The 20,679-nt window shown below is 57.9% G+C and overlaps 1 protein-coding gene across 2 annotated transcripts; it reads right to left on the reverse strand.

Moving 5' to 3' along the window:
• Positions 1 to 372: 372 nt before the first annotated feature.
• FAM131C (family with sequence similarity 131 member C) lies at positions 373 to 20,267 on the reverse strand. Of its 2 annotated transcripts, none has more exons than XM_057551432.1 (7): positions 19,897 to 20,267; positions 6,467 to 6,582; positions 5,536 to 5,571; positions 5,171 to 5,264; positions 2,441 to 2,623; positions 2,063 to 2,173; positions 373 to 739 (listed from the first exon to the last, which is right to left on the reverse strand). In XM_057551432.1, the coding sequence occupies exons 1-7, from the start codon at positions 19,916 to 19,918 to the stop codon at positions 540 to 542; spliced, it is 762 nt and encodes a 253-aa protein (XP_057407415.1). In that variant the 5' UTR covers positions 19,919 to 20,267; the 3' UTR covers positions 373 to 539. The 2 variants fall into 2 exon arrangements, with proteins under 2 accessions (XP_057407415.1, XP_057407413.1); XM_057551430.1 differs by having other exon boundaries at positions 596 to 1,235.
• Positions 20,268 to 20,679: the final 412 nt, after the last annotated feature.

Here is a 20,679-nt window from a genome sequence, read left to right on the forward strand (position 1 = left end):
GCCTGGGCCCTGGTTTCCCACGCCTCCTCACGTCCCCCTTCCTGGCAGGGAGTTATGAAAGCAGGTTCCCACCAGGATTATGATGCTTGTCCTCATGTGTAAGCACGACCCTGTGGCCCAGTTTCCCTCACCCCAGCAGCCTCAGCCTCCTCCTTGGCTGAGCCAGGGTTGACAAAGCGGGGTCCCCACGTGTGGTTCCTTGGAGAGCCCACATCCCTAAGCATCCTCCACGGGGACCCTCCTGGCTGCTGGCAGCAGGTTGACCAGCTGTCTGTGTATTTTGGGGGTAGGGGCCCTCTCCAAAGTCCTTCTAGAGCTCCCCCGCCAGGGCCTGAGGACATGCCGTCCCCAGCAGAGACCAGGCCAAGTTCCTCCAGGGTGAATCCACCACTTTAATGTCTTCAGAGAACCTTCAGGGAGATGGGAGGGGGGAGCAGGGCACCAGGGAGCAGATCCAGAGAGTGAGGGACAGACAGACACTCCAGAGACAGAATCCTCGTGAAGAGCACTAAGGAGCAGACGTTAGGTACCCCAAGAGGCTACCCCGCCTCTGATGGGGGGCAGAAGCACAGAGGGGAGGGGCGAGGAACCGAGCCCTGGGGTTGAGGCGGGTCTCCCAGGCCCTTCCCTGGTTGTCTGCCTGGGAAGCTGGCTGTTGGCCCCTCCGGGCGGCCTGCCTGGTGTCTGCTGAGAGTCCTTGAGCTCGCTGATGGCAGAAACTGCAGGGGAAGGTGCCCGCCTGAGCCAAGTAAAGAGGGAGAAGGGGATTACGGCTCCCGCTGCGGGGGGCAGGTCCACAGAGGCACGGAATGGTCCCCAAGGAATGCTGGCCCCCAGCCCTGCCGCACCCACCCTGTGCCTGCCCTGAGGGGTCAAGAGATGCCCAGCCAGACCCTGGCGTCCTGATGCACCTGGGCTGCCCACCGGGCCAGGTCCCGGTGTGAGCAGGCTCTGGCGCCCGCCTCAGTTATAGAACACCTCGTCCTCCTCCTCTGAGAGGGAGCCGCTGTCCACCGACGGGAGGGAACCCTGCAGGCGGGCCCCCCGCTCGGGCCCCGGGGCCCCCAGCAGCCGCTGCCGGTGCTGCTGTTCGGGGCTGGGGGGCTGCGGGCCAGAGGCTATGGTGGGGGGCTCGCCAGGTGAGGGCCATCCATCGGGGGAGGAGAAGGCCAGAAGACTGTCATCCTGCGAGGGGACACTCAGAAGACTGTCCTGAAGGTAGATGCTCTCCAGGTCTGGAAAAGCAGCAGGCGGGGGGCGGGGGGAGGGTGCGGGGAGGTGAGGAATGAAGTTCAGAAGACCCGGCTCCTCACCCTCTCCGGGACTGTGAGGCAGGGAGAGGGGCAGAAGACCCGCCTCCAAACCTGGCTCTGTCACTGCCAAGCTGTGTGACCTTGGTCATGTCACTGAACCTCTCTGAGTCCGTTTCTCCCTGGGGGGGTGACAGGGTGGTGGTGGCAGGAGCAGAATAGTGAAGAGCAGGCTCTGTGCTCTGAGAAGTGGGGCAGCCAGTGCCCCTCCCAGGCCTCCACTCCCTTCCCTCCCCTCACCGTCACAGGGAGGAGCAAATGAGATAGTGGGTAGGCGGGCGCCACCCAGGACCCAGGCTCCCTGAAGCCCTCGATAGTAACCTGGGGTCCTAGAAAGGTGGTTGACTGTGCTTGGTGTTAAGGCTCAGATCCTGGCTCTGATGCCTGTAGCTGTGTAATCTGAGGTGAGTTTCTGGATGCCTCGGTCTCCCTCATTTGTAAAATGGAGATAACAGCATCTACTTCCTAGAGCTGTCATAAGAATAAAGTGAAATAACACATGTAAAGCACTTGGCACAGTGAGCACTTAATTCCTGTTATCTGTCTGTCTGTCTATCATCTATCTTTCTCTCCTTTATGCTCGGGGCGCTCCTTGGGCAATGGGCAGGGCAAGGATCACCAGCCCCATTTTTCAGATGAAGAAAAACTAAGGCTGAGGGACAGAGGGGCTGTGTCTGAGGTCACAGGGCAGAGCAGGCACGCAGCCCCAGCTCTGCCGCACCCAGCCCGCCCTGGCGCCCGCCGGGCTGTACCCTGTAGCTGGATGACGTCCTGGGGGCTGTTCTCTGGGTGCAGCTCCTCGTCGTCCAGCGAGGACCAGGCACTCAGTGTGGCCTCCGTGATGGCAAACTGCTCGGCAACCCCTGTGGGGGACGGACCCGGCTCAGCAGGGGCACGGGCAGAGGGTGTGGGGGGCATCCGGTGCCAGGTCAGGCTGGCACCAGACACTGCCTCTTGGGGCTGCCCATCCATGCCCGGGCATGCTGATCAGCATGTGCCCACCAATGCCCCGTCCACCCCATGGCATTATTCTTGCCTGCCCAGACAATGCCCAGGTGGTGACCCTGGGTCCCCTAAGGACTACAGCCCCGGCCAGTCCCCGTCCCCAAGCTCCCCCTCGCCCCTCTGACCTGCGGCAAAGCGGGCCTCACGCAGCTCATCTGGGAGGCAGCAGTAATGCTCGTCCTCGGCTGCGGACAGCTCCCAGCCTGAGCGCTGGGCACTCCAGCCCTTCCACTCGATGAGGTGGGCCACGCGACCACGTGCCATGGCCGTGGGCTTTGTGATGTGGTCCTTGATGCTCTGCACCACTCCTGGGGCAATTGAGGGCAGCTGAGTGATGGCTCTGACCCAAGGCCCAGCTCAGGCCCCCCCCCCAATACCCCAGGCCTCCCAGGTCCTCAGGGCAATCCAATGGCCTGTACCGCACATCCATTCAGCGCCCCATCCTCTCCCAGTGCCCTGCGTCCGCAAAGCCCCACACCCACAGTGCCTGTACCTGTCCAGTTCCTCCCGCCAGGACAATGCCTCGTGCCCGCCAGGACAATGCCTCGTGCCCGAGGCCCGCCTGCCCCACGCCCTCCCACAGCCTGAGGCCCTCTCACGTAGATGCTCCCCACCCATATGCAGGCTCCATGCCCCACCCCACCCCCGTGTCCTGCTCCCAATCAATGCTCCTGCCCACCTGGTGCCTCTTCTCCAGACCTGTCACACCCTTCATTCCCTTTGTGACCAAGTTCAGACCCTTCTGCTCAAGGAGATTCACTCAAGGATCCATTCAAGATCCACCCAACCCTCCCTGTATCCACTAGTTAACAAGTTCCGAGAGAGCAGCCCCTGTGCCTAGGACACTGCCCGCTCTGCTGAGGGTGAGACCTGTAGCAGGCAGGGAAGGCTTCCTGGAAGAGGTAGACTGGAGTCCAGCTTTGAAGGCAGCTTGAGTTGGATAAACAGAGGCAAGACTGGAGGCTATGCCAGAGATGAGAAGAGGATGAAGGCATAGAAGAGTCTGGCATGGTTCCAGGACTACTGGGGACAAGACGTGGGGCAACACCAGGAGTAGGGAGGCAGGAGAGGCTGGGAAGCCCAACAGGGGCCAGACTGGGGGCTAAGCGAGCCAGACTGAGGGCGCCACTGTTCTCCTTAGAGCAATGGGGAGACACAGCACGGTAATGAGCAGGAGAGTGACAAGCCAGATCTGTCGTTTAGGAAGAACATCCTCATTAGAGGATTGGGGGCCAAGGGTGGAGACAGGGGGACATTAGGGGCCATTGAAGGGATCCAGCAAGAGACAGGACAGGGCTGGGCAGATGGGGAGGAGGGCCTGGAGGGGTTCTTGTGAGTAGACCGGTCGGATGTGGAAGATGATAGATAGAAGGTCGTCAAGAACGATTCGGCATCTCCTTTAACCCAGGCTGAGAACACAAATCTGGGAGTCACTGGTCCCAGAAGCCATGACGTGAGGAGCAGCAATATTTAAGAAAGAAAGGCATCCATGAAGGAAACTGAGACATAAAACTCTGGGAAAATGGGAAAGATCTAGGTGGAAAGAAGGGGGAGACCCCCCCCCAGGTTGGGGAGTGCTGGCAACCAGAGAAGGTTTCTGGAGGGGCTGGTTCAGTGGCCCCCGAGGGGCAGGTGAGGTGGAGGGAAGGGGTTTCAGGTGGAGGAAACAACAGGGGCAAATGTGCGGGGGCAGCAAGGGCCTTCTGGGGAGCTGTGAGGGATGTAAAGAAATGGGAGCCTGAGGATCAAGGAGCGAAGCTGCGAGCAGAGGCTGGCTGGCTGAGAAGGGCTGGTGCTGTGGTCAACGTGGGGCAGATGCCGTGCTGGCCGGCGTGCCCACCCCCTGCCACTGCAGGTGCTGCTGCCGGCTCACACCTGTGCCCTTCTTGGGAGCCTTGCCCTTAGCTGATGGGAGCTGCCTCACCCAGAGGTGCTCGGAAGGTGGCAGCCAGTGATGGACCGATGGAGGAGTAATATAAAACCAGCCACCTTGGGACTTCCCTGGTGGTGCAGTGTTAAGAATCCGCCTGCCAATGCAGGGGACACGGGTTTAAGCCCTGGGCCGGGAAGATCCCGCATGCTGTGGAGCAACTAAGCCCGTGCGCCACAACTACTGAGCCTGTGCTCTAGAGCCTGCGAGCCACAACTACTGAGCCCGCATGCTGCAACTACTGAAGCCCATGCGCCTAGAGCCTGTGCTCCACAAAGAAGAGTAGCCCCCACTCACGCAACTAGAGAAAGCCCGTGCACAGCAATGAAGACCCAACGCAGCCAAAACAAACAAACAAATAAATAAATTTATAAAAAAAAACCAGCCACCTCGCCTCAAAGTGCCATGAATTCTGTGGTGCAAGTCATGCTCCTGTGCTCCCCATGGGATCAGGCTGAGAAAGACAAGAGTTCTGCAACTACACCTCTGCTGAGCTCCCTCCCCTGTCCTGTCCTGCTGCCCTTGCTCCCTACAGGTTTCCTTGGAGAATAACCTCTCAGGAAATCACTAGCACAACAATTCCCCTCTTGGGCTCTGTTTCTAGGGAATCTGACCCAAGCCGGCACAAGGGCAGGTTTCATGTGCTGCAGAGAAGCAGGGAGACCATACCTGGCAGACACCTGGAAAATTGGGGCCATCCCCTCAGAACTTGTGGAGAGCCCAACAATTTAACCCATGGCGGGGTTGGGGGAGGGCAGGAGCCCTAAGTCCTGCAGAGCCCAGCACGGAGCCTGGCATTTAGAAAATGCTGAATCCAGCAGGGCCGCAGTCCTTCCAGCTACAATTCAGCTTTGACCTTCCCACCGCCAGTGCCTGGGGGTTGCTGTGCGAACTTCTAGGACAGGAGAGGGCAGCTGGAGCTTACCCACAAGGGACGAGGTGGCCAGGGCTGCCACGTTGTAGTTGCTGGAGCAGGATCTGGAGTCGGACAGGTAGCCGTTGGTGGTCTGGAAGCACCTCTGGAGAAACGGGGTAGGGTTGGTGGTGAGCAGGGTGAGGCAGACCTGCAAGATGATTTCCCCCCACCCCTCCCATCCCCATTACGCACCCTCCCCACGTCCTCTGGCCATCTTGCCACCCCCCACAGGACCATCCCCAGCCCTGTTTCCATCAGGCCCCCCTCCCCCAGGGCTGGCAGCCCTGTGTGTCCAGGCTGGGCCCAGCAGGGGGGGGCGGGGCAATGGTGTCAGCTGAGGCTGGCTAGACTGGGGGATGGGCAAGTGCACTGACCTGCCAAGGATCCCAACAGAAATCCATCTGTTTGTCCTAAAACAAGAGGAGAAAGAGGAACAGGCAGGGTCTGGCCCACTGTGCCAGCAGATGGCGCGAATCCTGGAGCCCTGGCTGGTGGTGTGGGTCAGCCTTCTGGTCGTCCCTGAGGTCGGGGTCTGCCTATTCATGGGTCATGCCCTGGTGTCCCCTGGCATGCAGAGAGAGGAGCGGGGGGTGCAATGATGGCTCCGCCAGGAGAGGCAGTGGGTTAGGGGATAGATCAGACCTGGGCTGGCCTTTGACTCTGCCATTTCTACCTGGGTATCCTTGGACTAGTGACAACATCCCAGAACATCAGCTTCGTCCTCTGTAAAATGGTAACAATGCCATTCATCTCACAGGTTGTGCTGAAGCGTAAATGACATAACATAGGCAAAGTGCCTAGCACGACGCTTAGCATGTGGTATGTGCTCAAAAAAAAAAAAAAAAAGGTAATTATATCAACTGGTAGGTTCAAGCCACAACCTCTGGGGCAAAGATGGAAATTATGCACAGGATTTGAGGCCCTAGCAAGATCGTCCTGATCTATCTGGACTGAGAATTCCATTCCTTTACTCTCCAGCTGGCAGTGCAGGCTGCTAAGGAGTCCATGGGCTAGTAACAGAACATCTAATCTGCAAGGCTGAGTTAATTTGGGTGGGAAGCCCTTCAGCGTGGGACTCTCTTTTCTAAATAGGTCTGGTTCAGTTCCTGGATGCCTAGCCCAATTCAGACCTTCATCCAGCTGAATACCAACCCTGAGGGGTCCTGATCCCACAGGAAGCAGCCAAGTTCGGCAGGGACAGAGGAGGCTGAAATGGTTTCTGCTCCCCGTGGGGAGCTGTAGGGCACAGCCCAGGAACCAGGGCATACGTGGGGGTGAAGGTGGGGATGAAGCGTGACCAGTTACCTTGCCAGTGACATGGTCTGGAGCCACGATGGGTGGGCGGCTGGAGGGCAAGTCTGGGTTCAGGGGGGCCGTGCCCTGGGGCACGGGGCAGTCCTTGTGGGTACTTGTGAGCAAATCTGGAAAAAAGAAAGACAGAAGGAACTTAGAAAAGCCCAGAGCTCTCTTGCTCACGAAGCTTGTTCAAGCCAGTCCTGAGAGATGGGTGTTACTTTATTATTACATCATTTCGTAGAAAACAGACTCAAGCCCACAGCAGGTGAGGAGTCCAGCCAGATCCCCTCAGTGGGGTTTACTTGCCCATCTGCTTGTTACTCCATTTGCACTAATTCTAGTACCCACGCTCCAGCAATTTTGTGACCTCACGGAGACCTCCAATCCATTTATTCTACCTTCCACTAACTCCTCATGTCCTCACTTCCCTCCTGGCCCAGCTAAGACTTCCTGGCATATCCTACGAGCTCTCCTTTGCAGATACCCTTGACTCTCTTAACCCTGTTTAGTCTAACCCTCTGCCTGCTTCGTGCCCGGACCCTTCGAGCTGCACGTCGCTGGGGAAAGTCACAGGCGTCATGTTAAATCGGTGCCCGCTGGCCTCACACAGGACGCTACCCAAGGATCCTTCTACGTTTCTCTGATTCCTGCTGGTTTGCGTCCTGCGAGGTTGACTACCTCATCCTCTTTCCTTCTTGAACTCCCAACACTGACACCCCTGCTGTTCCCCGCACCTTGCTGCTGGCTTCTCTCTAGCTCTCAATGCAACCCAGGAGCCTTCAGAAGGCATCACCCCACTCTCTCCACCTCAAATCATTGCCTTGCCCGCATGCTACATCGTCTGCTTTCTGTCTTGTGACAAAGGAATAACTGCCCCCCCTCGGTCCAAGACCAGTCCCTCCACCCGGGGTCTGGGCTCCATCTCTGCCCTCCCTCCAGGGCGGGCTTCTGCACTCTTTCTCGTATTGCCTGTGTTCCCTCCCCACCAAGTCAGCCCATCAGCGTGGCACGGGCTGCAATGCCTCTAGGCTCAGGGACTCTTGCCAGCATCCCCTCTCCTCTCTCCTGCCTCATGGAGGCCCCTCACCTCTGGGTCAGCCCCCAGTCCCCCCTCTTCCCCCCTTTAAAGACCTTCTCCTGGCCCCTGCTTCCCTCTACTCCTTGCTCACTCCTCTGCCCCCTTTGTGGCCAGACTTCTGTCCAACCTCTACTTCCCATCTTCTCCCATTTTCTCCTCCGCCTGTTCCAACCAGCCTTTCATGAGACAGCCCTTGGCAAGTGGCCAGAAACCTGCATGGGGCCAAGCTCAGCGGTGACTTCTTCAGCCCCATCTTCGGTGGCCACCCAGGAGGCACGAGGGTGTCGCCCATCCCTCCCTCCCTCTCCAGCCACACCCTTCTCCTGGCTTCCCTCCCACCTCCATGGCGCTCTTCTTCATCTTCCTTCACTGCTCATCCCCTGAGCCTGCCCCACCGCTCCATCCCGGGCCCCTTGCCTCCCTTCTCTCTCTCCCAAGAGATCTCACCCGTATGTGGCTGACACCCACATTTACACCTCCAGCCCTGACTCTTTGCTTGAGCTCTTGAATGAGTTTCCAGCTCCCTACGTGGATGCCCAATAGGCATCTCAAGCAAACCCCGGGCAAAACGGAACTTGCAAACCTGAGTCCATCTTCCTTTACTTCCCCAATTTTAGAAAATGATGCAATGGTCCGCCCAGCTGTACCAACAAAAAATCCAGGAGCTTTCTCGGAGTCCTGCTTTCCCCACCTCTCCCCACCATCCCCATCCAATCAACCAGCAAGTCCCACTGGCTCTCTCTCAGAGCTCCATTCCAGATTTATCCCTCTCCATACCCACCGCTGTTCCGCTGGTGGGACCCATCACCTTCTCTCACCAACAGTCACCTGCTTCCCCTCCTGGCCCTGCCATCCACTCTCCATCCAGCAGCACAGGGACATCGCATTCCAGGTCAGACTGTCTTCACGTGTCCTGGCTTCCTTCCATGGCACTTTAGGAGAAGAGCCAGCCCCTCACCTCGGCCTTCAGGGCCCTACAGGTCAGCTCGCCCACTCCTGGCCTCAGTCCTCTGCCCGCCCCCTCGCTCACTGTTTCAGCCACTCTGGCCTCCTTGCTGCTCCTCAAATGGCCAAGCTTGTCCCTTGTCCTTGCTGTCCCCTCCCCTGCACCTGGAACACTCTTTCCCCAGATCTTCCCGAACCTCATCATCCAGTACTCAGCTCAAGAGAGACCTTCCCTGGCCACGCTGTTCAATATGGCCCTCCCTGTCCCCACGCCGGCCACCAGTCACTCCCCTCACAGTCATCACCCTCTGATATTTCTGTTTATTTAAGAGTCCAACCCCTCTCCCCACAACAAATGTGAGCACCTTGAGCATGGAGACCATGGCAGCCCTGCTCAGTGCTCTGCGTCCAGAGCGTAGAACCCTGCCTGCACTTAGTAGGTGCTCTGTAAACATCTGTGGGGATGATTTCCACCTTTATTACAGCATTTAGCACAGGATGTCTGGTAAAATTATTTATGTGGGGGGGGGGGGTCAGGGATCGGCCTGCCCCTGATGCATCCCCAGGGCCTACCACACTGTAGGTTCACAGTCGTTGCTGAGGGAATGAACACCTTGACTTGAGCAACCGGAATTGCTGGACTGAATCCTTGGGCCAAATTGAAGAGGACTCCTCCACCGCCCCCCAGGATGACAGAGAACACCCTTATCATTCATTTGATTAATACATTTAGTTACTCTTGCATTCACTGAAAAGTATTAGCTGAGCACCTACTACGCGCCTCGCGCTGTTCTGAGTACTGGGGACACAATGGTGAAGAAGACAGAGATGGTTTCTGCCCTCATGGAGCTGACGTTCTAGTGAGGGAGAGAGACTATTAACCAAAAACTCACAAATGAGTAAGACCCATTAGGAAACAGTAATAGCTATGAAGAAAAAAGTGACAGCTTAAGTAGGAGGGGCTGGAGAGGGCTTCTCAGAGCTGAGGCCTGAGTATCAGGAAAAGCCCAGTTATGTGAAGATCTGGGGGATGATCGTTCGTTCATTCATTCATGCATTCATCCATCCATCCATCCATCCATCCATCCACGTCCATCCATCCCTGCAGCCATTCATTCCTTCACTCTCTCAGCATCCATCTACTGGACGTCTACACTGTGCAAGCACGTGGGGACGAGGTAGGATTAACTCCATCCCTGCCCTCCGGGAGCTCACAGTTTGATGCAGGAACACCTCCCCCGCAGAGCCCCTCATTCAAACACAAGGCTGAGCCAGGGCAACAGCAGCGCCAGAGGACTGCTCTGCTTTCTACATTCTCCTCTCTCAGTGTGACGGCAGAGTCCTCACCCTGACCTAGAGGGGAAGGAATCTGTGGTTCAACCTGGCAGGTGAGGAAACGGAGGCACAGATGGGGAAGCCACTAGCCCCAGGCACACAGCCAGTCGCCGGCAGTCAGGACCTGAGTCCTGTGGGTCTGACGCCAAGGTTCACCCTCTTCCAAAGCACAAAAAGAGTTTTGATGAGTTCGGGGTGGGGATTGGGGGCTGCGCAGGAGAGCTGATGGCAGGGAGCTGGCCAGGAGGTAGGCGGTCGAGGCGGGCATGGGGATGGTGGTGGGGGAAGACGGTGGGGACGGCGTGGGGTGGGCGGGGCTTGCACGAAGCCATGGGGTCTGGAAGGAGTCTGCAAGGAGCAGCAGCGTCTGGGCTGCCACAGGAAGGGGGGCCCTCTGCGGGACACTGGTCCCAGCCTGCAGCCTATCCAGCCCTGGGCGCTGGCTCCCACCACCCCTTTCTGGCTTGGGCCAGCGCGGGCAGAGGAGAGGCGGAGCAGCTGATGGCATGGAAGCCGACAGGGCTTCCTGGAGGAAGCTGAGGCCAGGGAGGGTCTGAGGCTGGAGATGAGAGACGTCAGGCAACTCCAGAGGCGAGGCTGGGGGCGCCACTGGTGGATGGAGGAGAGTGGGCTGAACTGGAGACTCGGGGACTTTGGAGGTTAACAGGGAGGGAAGAACCGGGTGGGAGGGGATGGCGTGGCTGCTGCACCCAATCCCCCAGATCCCGGTGGATCTGTTTCTCCTGTTTTTGTGCACCCACAGGCCCCTCCCCACGTACTTTGCTTCCAACAGGCAGCACCTGAGCTCCTTCTAAGCGGGCTGCCCGCGGGCAACTGGGCTGAAACTGAGAAGTGACGCTGCTACCACCGGAGCGGCCCTTAGCCCGTGACTGGAGGGGCAGGACCCCAGCTCCTCTGTTTTGGGTGGGAAAACGCTGAGCTTCACTTTCATCCCAGAGTTCCCTGTGGGATTAGGCAGAAACCACCCCCCGCAGGACGACAGACACCCTTTCCTGGCTGCATCTCCTCTGCCTCGCTCTCTCCACTCCTGTACTGGTTTCCTCCGTAAGATTTCCTTCACATTCCAGCTGTACCCACATCCCCGTTTCAGGGTCTGCTCCTGAGGAACTGCTCCTAAGACAGCTGGGTGAAGCTTTGGTGCCAGATTGCCCAGTTCAAATCCTGGGTCTGCGCTTTATTACCGTGGGACCTTGAACAAGTGACTTCGCCTCTCCAAGCCTCTATTAACACATCTGTAAAATGGGCAGCTGAGGGAGACTGGTCCTGTTCCTCAAGAATTGTCTACCAGGATCCAAACTGAGAACCAAGACACTTTGAGGGCCCCGCTTTTGAAGAAAGCCACTGTCAGGGGGTGGAGGCGGGATGGGGGGAGCGGACGCTCTCTTCAAAGTGGCTGAAACCGGCTCTGCTACCCCAGCCGTCAATCCCCTTCTGATTCTACCTATTTCTCCCCACGGGCTAAATGAGGGGCTCCCAGAGACTCACCTGCAGAAATTTGGGAAGCCTGCAAAGGGGAACATTGTGTTGTCAAGGGTCAAGTAGACACTGAGGAAGGGGCCAGGTTTGAGCCTTGTTCCACCCAAGGTTTGCTCCATTTTTGAGCAGTCGCCTAAGAGGGCTGCTTGCAGGCAAGAGGACCCCAGCCCCAAGAGGCTGCAGGGTGGATCACTTTAGGGGGAAAAGGGGATTGGGCAGGGAATGGAAGAGGTCAAACCAGGTCAGATCTCCCACGACATGGGCTCTATAGTGGGGAACCCCTCCCCGCCGCCCACCATGGCTCCCCGGAGAATTCACACGTGCTAACCCGAGAGACCCTGGCCCCCCTCCCACTTCATGTCCCTCCTCTCCTCCTCTCTCACTCCAACACACTCCTGCCTCAGGGCCTTTGCACTGGCCGTTCGTTCCTTTTCTCCATCTGGGACTCTCCTGCCACCTACAGGTTCACTCCCTCCCTCCGTTCAGGTCTCTGCTCAAATGTTACAACCTCAGCGAGGCCTCCCCAACCATCTTATTTAATATGACACCCGACTCTTTCTATCCCCTCACCCTGTTTTACACCCATCACTCCACAATGTGTGTGCCTGTTTCCTTGTTCATGGTTTCTCACTGGAACATGAGCTCTGTGAGGGCTGGGACCTTGTGTTATTTGCTACGTTAGTCCCAGCACCTGCCCAGGGCCTGGCACATAGTAGGTGCTCATTAAACATTTGTTGTAAGAACGAAGGAATGAATATTTCCATGCCTACAACACAGAGGCTTCATCACTGAGCCAGTGGTAGCCAAGGGAGACCACTAGAGCTCCAGATAAATACAAATGTCTTGGCCATTTTTTCTCAAGTTCCTCATGCCAGACCCCACCATGTCAGAGAAGAAAGGGGCACAGAGAGGAGAGGGAGGCCAGCAGAGTAAAGAGCAGCCAGCCATGGCCGAAGGGGAGAAGGAGAGGGTCAGATGGGATGCGAGATGAAAGTTGTCATCCAAACTGGGTGTCCAGTTAGTGTCCAGAAGAGGCTAGAGAGTTCTGGAATCTGCCCGAAGGCTGTTACGGGCGGGCAGGTCAGGGAGGTTCAAGTGAGACTGTCTGGAGCGGGGACCGGAGAAAAGGGAAGTGGAGCCAGGTTAAGCCCCCACCCCCTGAATCCACAGCTCAGTGACCCGGGCGCTAAGAGCAGCGAGGGCAGCGTGGGATCATGGGGGCTAAGCCGTGCACCCCACAGTGTGCAATACATCTTGCTCTTCATGCCCAGTCCTGGCTGTGTGACCCTGACAGAGTCCTGCCCCTCTCTGGGCATCAGAGTTTCCATGTGTACAAAGGCAACGTTCCAGGTCCCTCAAAGGTGGTGTTCAAACCAGGGGTGCATCCTTTAGTGGGTCAAGCAAGCAATTTACTAGGTCACATTTTAAAAGAATGAAGTAGAATTGAGTAGAATAGAAAATATCAGAACCCACTGCAGAGACAGGCTAAGTCTTATTTCACGAAGCCTCTGTTTCAATTGCACAGACACACATGTGTGCACATGTGTGTGTACTGGATTACGAAGCAAAATAATTTATTCTTATGGGTCCAGTCAAAAAAGTTTGAAAGTCACACTCTTAAGGTGCCAGCATGCACAAGCTGGGGCCTCCAAGGTGCAGACAGGGTGGTGCGGGCTGCAGACTACCCCTGGGAACTCTGAAGGGTGCGGGAATATCTCCAGGCCCCTGCCCATCGCCCGAAGCTGTTTTACAACTCTGCAACCACAGGCCAGGGAGCAAGGGGAGCTGGCAGGTGATGTCGAAGGCCTGGAGGCACGTGACTTGAACAAAGTTATCGTTCGACGCGGTGGCGGACGTGGGCTCCTGGCTCCCAGCCCCCTCCCCAGCTTTCCTGCCCCCCACCTCAGTTGGGGTGCAGGCGCCTCTGCCAAAGCTGCCTTCTCCCCTGAGGACTTTGGCCCCGTGATGTCACAGGCTGGTTGCTATGGAGACGTCAGGTAATGAACCAGCCCAGGGTGAAATCATAGGCTGCTTTTCGCCCAGCTGGGACCGGCAGCCACGTCACCACCGGCAACTGGAAAAACACAGCATTTCATGTGGGGCGGGGGCTGGGGGATAGCCTGAGGAGACCCCTAGCCTCTGCTCCTGTGGGCACCTTCCTCTCCCAAGGGAGCTGTGGGGATACCACCCCCTTTCCCAGTCCACACCCTACTCTCCCAAACTCAAGGTCTGAGGCTCCTTCTCAGACTGCCCCCCCTCCCCCACCTGCCCTGGCCACAGAAGTGACGGGCCTCTGGTTGCCACGGCAGCCTGGACGGGGCCACCCTGATCCTTCAAGGAGAGGGGTGTCATCTAGATGTCCCCTCCATCCCTCTGCCTTCAGCCGGAGCTTCTCTGCGTACCAAGGATGCTTCCTGCCTTCCCATGCCAGCTCCTCAATCTGCTAGAGTCCAGCCGCCCAAGCAGCTCCTCCTGATGTTTCACCTAAACCCCTCTGGCTGCAACGCTCCCACACTGGTTTTCTCTGCTCGTTCCCTGGGTGCGTCTGCAACATTACCACCCAGATTCTTCTCACCTCCTTCCCAGTCATCCAGCCCCTTGAGCTGTTCCTTGGTGCCTATGTCCCAGCCCATTTGTCATCGTGGCCGCCACCTCCCCCAAAGTGTCTCCCAGGGCTCCACACCCCAGGAGGACACAGTGGTTCCAGGCTTAACCCTGCTCCTTCTCAGCAGCCCAGAGAGGGTAGACCTCCTCTTGAAAGCACACAGTAAACGGAGCAGCAGCCGAAGCCCCTTGTGATGGCCCCTCGTGATGACCCTCCCTGGACAGTCACGGGCCTCCCCCCTAAGCTTCTTGGGACCCCTGCGGCCGAGTGCACGATGCAGTCCTCCAGCCATCCGCGCCCTAGGCGTGTGCCACTCAGCTGTGACATGCCAGGTTCCTGCCTTGCACCGAAGAGAGCACAGCGGGCAAGGCCTTCCTTGCACAGTCCCTGTCCTGGGTTTAAATCCCGCCTTTTCACTGTCAGCCCCAGGGCTGTGGGCCTGTGACGCGGCCCCTGGGAGCCTCAGGGTTCTCATCCGTGAAATGAGAATACTGGCGGGTGGCCGTGAGGATGAAGCACCTACCACAGCAAGCACTCCATAAACGACAGCGGCTCTGTCCCCCTCTCCTCCCAGACCTCACATCCTCTTTCTGACCCTGGGACAGATCTCAGGCAGCGCTCCTCTGGTCCTTCCCCAGGGCTGGAGCTTGCCCTGGGGGACTCTGCAGAGGGAGGTCACCAAGGGTGAGTCCTCGTGAGTCACTGCCATGGCCGCAGTCCGTCCCTCTGAACTTGGCAGTGGCCTGGCCTTTAGGAGACAAAGTGCCCCCCGCCCCCCACGACACTGATTTACAGGTCACCAGGTCCACGGCAGTAGCTCCATAGTGAGTTGGTACAACTCAGAGCTGCCCAAAGGGGTCCCTTTCCATGTCCTCTTCAGGACTTTCCACACATCCTAGCTCCTTTTTACTTCCTCTGCCATCCTGTGGCCCAACTTCTTTGAACACCCTGATCTAGCCTCACCTCCTCCAGGCAGCCTGCCTAGATTGTCCTCAGATGTATTAGGCTATTACCTTACCAGCAGCCCTAATGGGCAAAGTCTGGCATACAGTAATTTGCTTGCACTGTTTATTGAACACCTGCTATGTGTCAGGTACTATCCTAGGCCTTTCAATCCATTATCTCTGATTCAATCTTAACAGCAACCCAGCAAAGTAGGTACTGTTATGCTCATTTTACATATGGGGAAACTGAGGCTCAGAGAGGTTAAGTCACCTCTGCAAGGTCACCCACTAGTAAGTGGCAGAAATGAGGTTCAAACCTAGGCCAGTCTGAAACGCCAAAGCTTGTGCTCCAACTACTGACCAGCGCTGATCTCCTGAGAGGGTCGTCAGGCTGTTTTTCCACCTGTGTGTCCTACCTCCCCCACTAGACAACTCCAAGGGCAAGGCTGTGTCTCCCTCCTCAGACTGTGAGCTTCTAAACGGCAAGGCCGATGGGGGCGAGGGATGAATTGGGAGATTGGGATTGACATATATACACTATTGATGCTATGTATAAAATAGATGACTAATGAGAACCTACGGTATAGACAGGGAACTCTACTCAATGCTCTGTGGTGACCTAAATGGGAAGGAAATCCAAGAAAGAGGGGATATATGTATACGTGTACCTGATTCACTTTGCTGTACAGCAGAAACTAACACAACAGTGTAAAGCAACTATACTCCAATAAAAATTTTTTTAAAAAGGGGGGGCAAGGCCCCATCTACCCCTTCCTCAGTCTCTCCACCGTGCCCAGGGGGACTCTGCTCACGGACTCTGCTAGGGCCAAGGTGAGACGGGCCTTGGGAGGCTGAGAATGGAGGGGTCACAGTCAGTGGGCCTGAGTACTGGGGGTGGTTCTGGTCGGCTCCTTTAGAGCTTGTGCCTTCTCCCAGACATAATCAGATGCTTGGCCTTCCAGAAGGAGCTCCTCCATCTCCAACTTCTGCTCTCACCACCCGCCAGTGCCCGGTGCGCTAGACCCCAGGGTGGGGGGCAAGAGGCTGATGGGTTGGTCTGGAGGATTGGGCTGGGGCGGAAAGGGGCAGGCAGAGAGGTTCTGAAGCCAGGGGCATGGGATGGGCACTGAGAGACCCGGAGCTGGACAGAGGCGGATAGACAGAGATTGCTCTGTACAGATTGTCACCAACGGTGGTAGCAAATCCCAAACCGAATGCTAACACTGGAGTTATTCCAGAGGGCTGAATTTCTTGAGCATTGGCCACACGCTCGGTACCTCCCTCCATGTGGGGACATGAGAAAGCAAAGGGCAGGTGTTCCGTGCTCAGGCTCTGGGATCACACAGTCCTGGATTCAAATCCTGCCTCTCTGTGTTCTGGCTGTGTGACCTCAGGTAAGACCCTTCCCATCTCTGAGCCTTACATCCCCCCTCCAGGGTTGAATGAGGACTAACGAGGTCAGGCGAGTGATGCCTCAGGCAGCTCAGGATAAGCACCCAACAAATGGTAGCTTAAAAATAGATAATGAACACAAAATAGCCTCTAGAAACAGCGTTTGTTGTCTTAATCTGGTCCCAATCACTTTCCCCCATGTTCTCAGCACCTCAAATGCTTGTTTCTTTTCCCATGAGGCAGGACGGTGCTCAAAGCCTCTGTAGCTTGCCCTTTCCCAGCCAAGAGGGTCTGGATTAGCTGTCTACACAGAAGGGTAATAATAAAAATTAAAAATTAAAAATTAAAGTGACAGCTAACACTTACAGTATTTACTACACGCCAGGTACTGGTCTGAGTGCTTTACGTGAACTAAGTCATTTAATCCCCTCCCAGTAACCCTAAGATGTCAATACCGGTATTATTCCCATTTTACAGACGAGAACACTGAGATACATATACAAGGTTAAGTAACTTGCTGAGGTCACAAAGCCAGTGAATGGCGGAGCAGGGATGCGAACCCAGGCTGGCCAGCTCCAGAGTCCGCACTCTTTTTTTTTAAATTAATTAATCTACTTTTGGCTGCGTTGGGTCTTTGTTGCTACATGCGGGCTTTCTCTAGTTGCGGCGAGCGGGGGCTACTCTTCGTTGCGGTGCCTGGGCTCTAGGTGTGCAGGATTCAGTAGTTGTGGTGCACGGGCTTAGTTGCTCTGTCGCATGTGGGATCCTCCCAGACCAGGGCTCGAACCCGTGTCCCCTGCATTGGCAGGCGGATTCTTAACCACTGCGCCACCAGGGAATTCCCAGAGTCCGCACTCTTACCCTCCCAGGCCTGGCTTGCAGAAGCTAACTGCTGCCCAGTGCTGGGATGGGGTGGCTCTCCCAGGTGTGGCTTGCACCTGGGGTTTGTCTGGGGTGGCCCCAGTTGCGTGCGGGCTCTGGACTTGGTATGGGCATCAGCAGGAGGTCAGCAATTCCTGGCCTGGCTGCAGGTTGAGCACTTGACACAGGGAAGTGCTTCGAGTAACAGGGCTGTTGTTAGCAACTGGTGCAGGTGTGGAGACTCAGAGGCTCGTGGGGGCTCCAGCTGGCAGCTGGAGAGGAGTAGAATGGCCCGGCCCTGGGTCCAAGGGCTGGCTGTGTGGTGCAGAGGACAAGGGCCCAGGCTCCAGAGTCAGCATGACTGGGTTCAAGTCCTACTTCTGCTCTTTCTTTCTTTCCTTTCTTTCTTTCTCTCTCTCTTTCTCTCTCCCTCCCTCCCTTCCTTTTTTCTTTCAAAATATTTATGTATTTATTTTTGGCTGCATCGGGTCTTAGTTGCGGCAGGCAGGATCTTTCACTGCGGCACGCGGGCTTCTCTCTAGTTGTGGCGCGAGGGCTCAGTTGCCCCGCAGCATGTGGGATCTTTAGTTCCCTGACCAAGGATCGAACCCGTGTCCCCTGCATTGGAAGGCGGATTCTTAACCACTGGACCACCAGGGAAGCCCCACTCTTTCTTAGCTATGCAGCCTCGGGCTCTGCTCAGTTTCCCTGTTTGTAAAAATGGGGACTGTGATAGTATAGACCCCAAATTAGCTAGTTGCGCCTTGAATGTTCCCACCAGTACTTGGTAAGCCGTAAGCACTCTGGGAGCATTAGTGATGACTAGAGGGGTGGGTGGCCTCCACTTAGTGGTTTGGCCACCCAGAACGCGGAGTACTGGGACGATGGTTGTCCTCTGCTGAAGTGGTCTCACACCTTCTTTACGAGCATCCAACTCGCCTGCGTGCATGTTGAGACTGGAAGTAGGCCGACCCCTCAGGATGGGGACAAGGTCAGAATACACAACGAGGAGCCCAAGCCACTGAAGGAAGGGTGGAGAAGACCCACCTCAGGCCAGTGTGACCTCAGACAGGCAGGGCAGAGGGTTCCAGCACCAGGTATGGGGTGGCAGCCAGAGGACCTGGGCCCCAGCCCCAATCCTGGCACCACCTGGCAGCCTGACCTTGGTCTGCAGGTCACAGGCAAGTCCACCTGGGGCTGGGCCTCCAGCACCTGGCACAGGATGGCCAAGTGATGGGGGAGGGACACAGTCAACAAGGAAACACCAGATCCCCAACACCTGGAGCCTGCCCAGAGCCTTCGAGGTTTCTGGAGACACACTGAGAGCCTGTGGGTTCTAAAGAACACTAAATACTCTTCACTCTTAACACTACCTTCCCCTCTGGCCAGGCTGTAGGCCTCAGAGCACATGCTGTGCTGGGCTCACCGCCTCTGGGTGCCCAGCGTGTACACAGCGCCTCGCACACAGTAGGTGTCATGCCAACATCAGCTTAATGAATAAATAAGTGAATGAACCTCACACAGCCTAAGCCCCACCCATGATCCCAGCCCTGACACCCTCCTGAGACATGCTGAGCCACTTACCTGAATGTCCCACATGGACTTGTGGGCAGAGCCCCATAGAGGCCAGAGGATGGGGGGAGGGGTTGCGCTCCTTCCCCAACATCTCCCAGGACAAGGTCCCCTCCAGAGCCTGCCCAGCCCCTCCCCAAGGCCTGGTCATCCCTCCACACCTGAGTAAGCTACTGGGGGTGATGGGTGAGGTGGCACCCCCCCAAGGCCATGGTTGGGGTCAGTGGATTTGGCTTCAGCCTGCAGAGCTGGAGTCAAGGCCTCAGTCACCCCCTCACCTCACTGCCCCCCAACTGGTCCCACTGTGGGGTGAAGTTACCAGGGTGGGAGAATGACCCAGCCAGCCTCTTCTACAATGTTGCTCAGCAGCCTGACGGAAAACTGATGGTGGGGAGGGTTCCAAAGACTCATCTGCCCATCCCCCCTGCTCTGTGTAGAAGTCCCTGCCACCCCCAAACCTCCCCCCCAGGGCAGCTCACTCCGGCTCCCTGGGGACCACCTTGGGGAGAGCCATGGAGCTCAGGCACAGAAGAAGAGCGGGAGAGTGCCCAGTCAAAGGCCCAGGGGTTACTGGGAACATCAGCTGTCTCTGTCCCTTCCTGTCCCCTGACCGAGGATGGGGGTGGGGCTGAGGAGTTAGGGCTGAGGGTGGGGGAAGGGGAACCTCCTTTATAACCTGTTCATCTCCATTAACCCCTTGCTGCCAATGGGGTTCAGGGACTCTGAAGACAGGGGCGTGGGGTAAGGGGACAGAGTGGGGACACTGAACTACTAAGGCCTGTGTCTTGGAGGGTGTGGGAAGAAGGGTCTGCTTGCTCTCCTGGTGCCCCGCAGTGCCCCCAGAGAAGCCAGGAGCAAGTAGAAGCCTCCGTCCCTTCCGAGGCACACGGCAGGGGGTGTGTGGCTGGCTGCTGGAGAGGAAGCGACCCTGCTTCTGCCGCCTGGTGGGGTGTGGTTCCAAGCGGGGCTGGGGATGCGGTGACCTCCCCACGCTCCCTCTCCGCGCTGCTCCCCCCTCACGCCCTGTCCCCCTCGGGGCACCGTGTCCCCTGGGGCTCGGCGGGGGTGGGGTGAGGCCGGCCGGGAAGGGCGGGTCGCCCCCCCGACCCCCACCGAGGTTCTTCGGAGCGGCCGAGGGGACGTGCGCGCGTCCCCGGCGCGGGGCCCCGGGCGCCCGATCTCCTTCCCTTATGGTCCGCGGCCCCCTCACCTCGCGACACGCAGGAGCCCATCACGGGGCCGCGGGGCCGGGCCGCTGCGCCTTGGGTGCGCCGGGCCGCCGGGCGCTCATGTCTCCTCGGGCTCGGGGCTCACGCGCGGCGCTGGCGCAGCGGAAGCGCGGACGAGCGGAGAAGGGGCCGGGGCTCCGCTCGGCTCAGCCGCCGCTCCCGCCGGGTCGTCCCCGCCAACGCCGCCGCCGCAGCGCCCGGCTCGCCTCGCGCCGCCGCCTCGCGAGCCGCGCCCGCCCCTGCCAGACGCGGGCAGCACGGCGGGCGGGGCGGCCCCGGGGAGCGCTCGCCCCGAGCCCCGAGCCCCGAGCGCGGAGCCCGCGAGGCCGCTCCGCCCCCAGCGCGCCCGCCGCCTGCAGACCTGTTGCAGCAGCCCGGCCGCGGGGTGGCGGCGGGGTAAGCAGGAGCCCGGCGGGGGGGGGAGGGGAAGGGGAGCCAGAGGGGGAACTTCTGGCCCTCCCGCCTCCCGCTCCACTAGCCGACAGGGGCTGAAGGTCAGGGAAGAGGGCGGTGAGATTCCGGCATTTGGGGCACAACCTGGCTGAGCGCAGTAACAACAATTCCATTGTATCCATTTTGCAGGGGAAGAAGCAGGCTCACGGAGGTCGGATGCCTTGCCTGAGGTCCCTTAGCTGTGAGGGACAGCGACTTTTGACCATCAGCTTCTCACTGGGGGGACGGCGGCCCAGGCTGGGGATACAGAGGGCGGGGATGGTGTGCCAGTGGCCTCACTGACGGATGAGAGTTAAGCTTCACTCCACGGG

The sequence above is a fragment of the Balaenoptera acutorostrata genome, chromosome 1 (genome assembly GCF_949987535.1).
Source record: "Balaenoptera acutorostrata chromosome 1, mBalAcu1.1, whole genome shotgun sequence".
NCBI lineage: Eukaryota > Metazoa > Chordata > Mammalia > Artiodactyla > Balaenopteridae > Balaenoptera > Balaenoptera acutorostrata.

Excerpts from the sequence above, each read along its gene's own strand:
- FAM131C (XM_057551430.1), bottom strand. The coding sequence starts at position 19,918 with ATGGGCTCCTGCGTGTCGCGAG. Across the intron at positions 5,265-5,535 it reads TCTGTTGGGATCCTTGGCAG|AGGTGCTTCCAGACCACCAA; the intron begins GTCAGTGCACTT and ends CCGTTTCTCCAG. Across the intron at positions 1,236-2,062 it reads GGACGTCATCCAGCTACAGG|ACCTGGAGAGCATCTACCTT; the intron begins GTACAGCCCGGC and ends CTGCTTTTCCAG.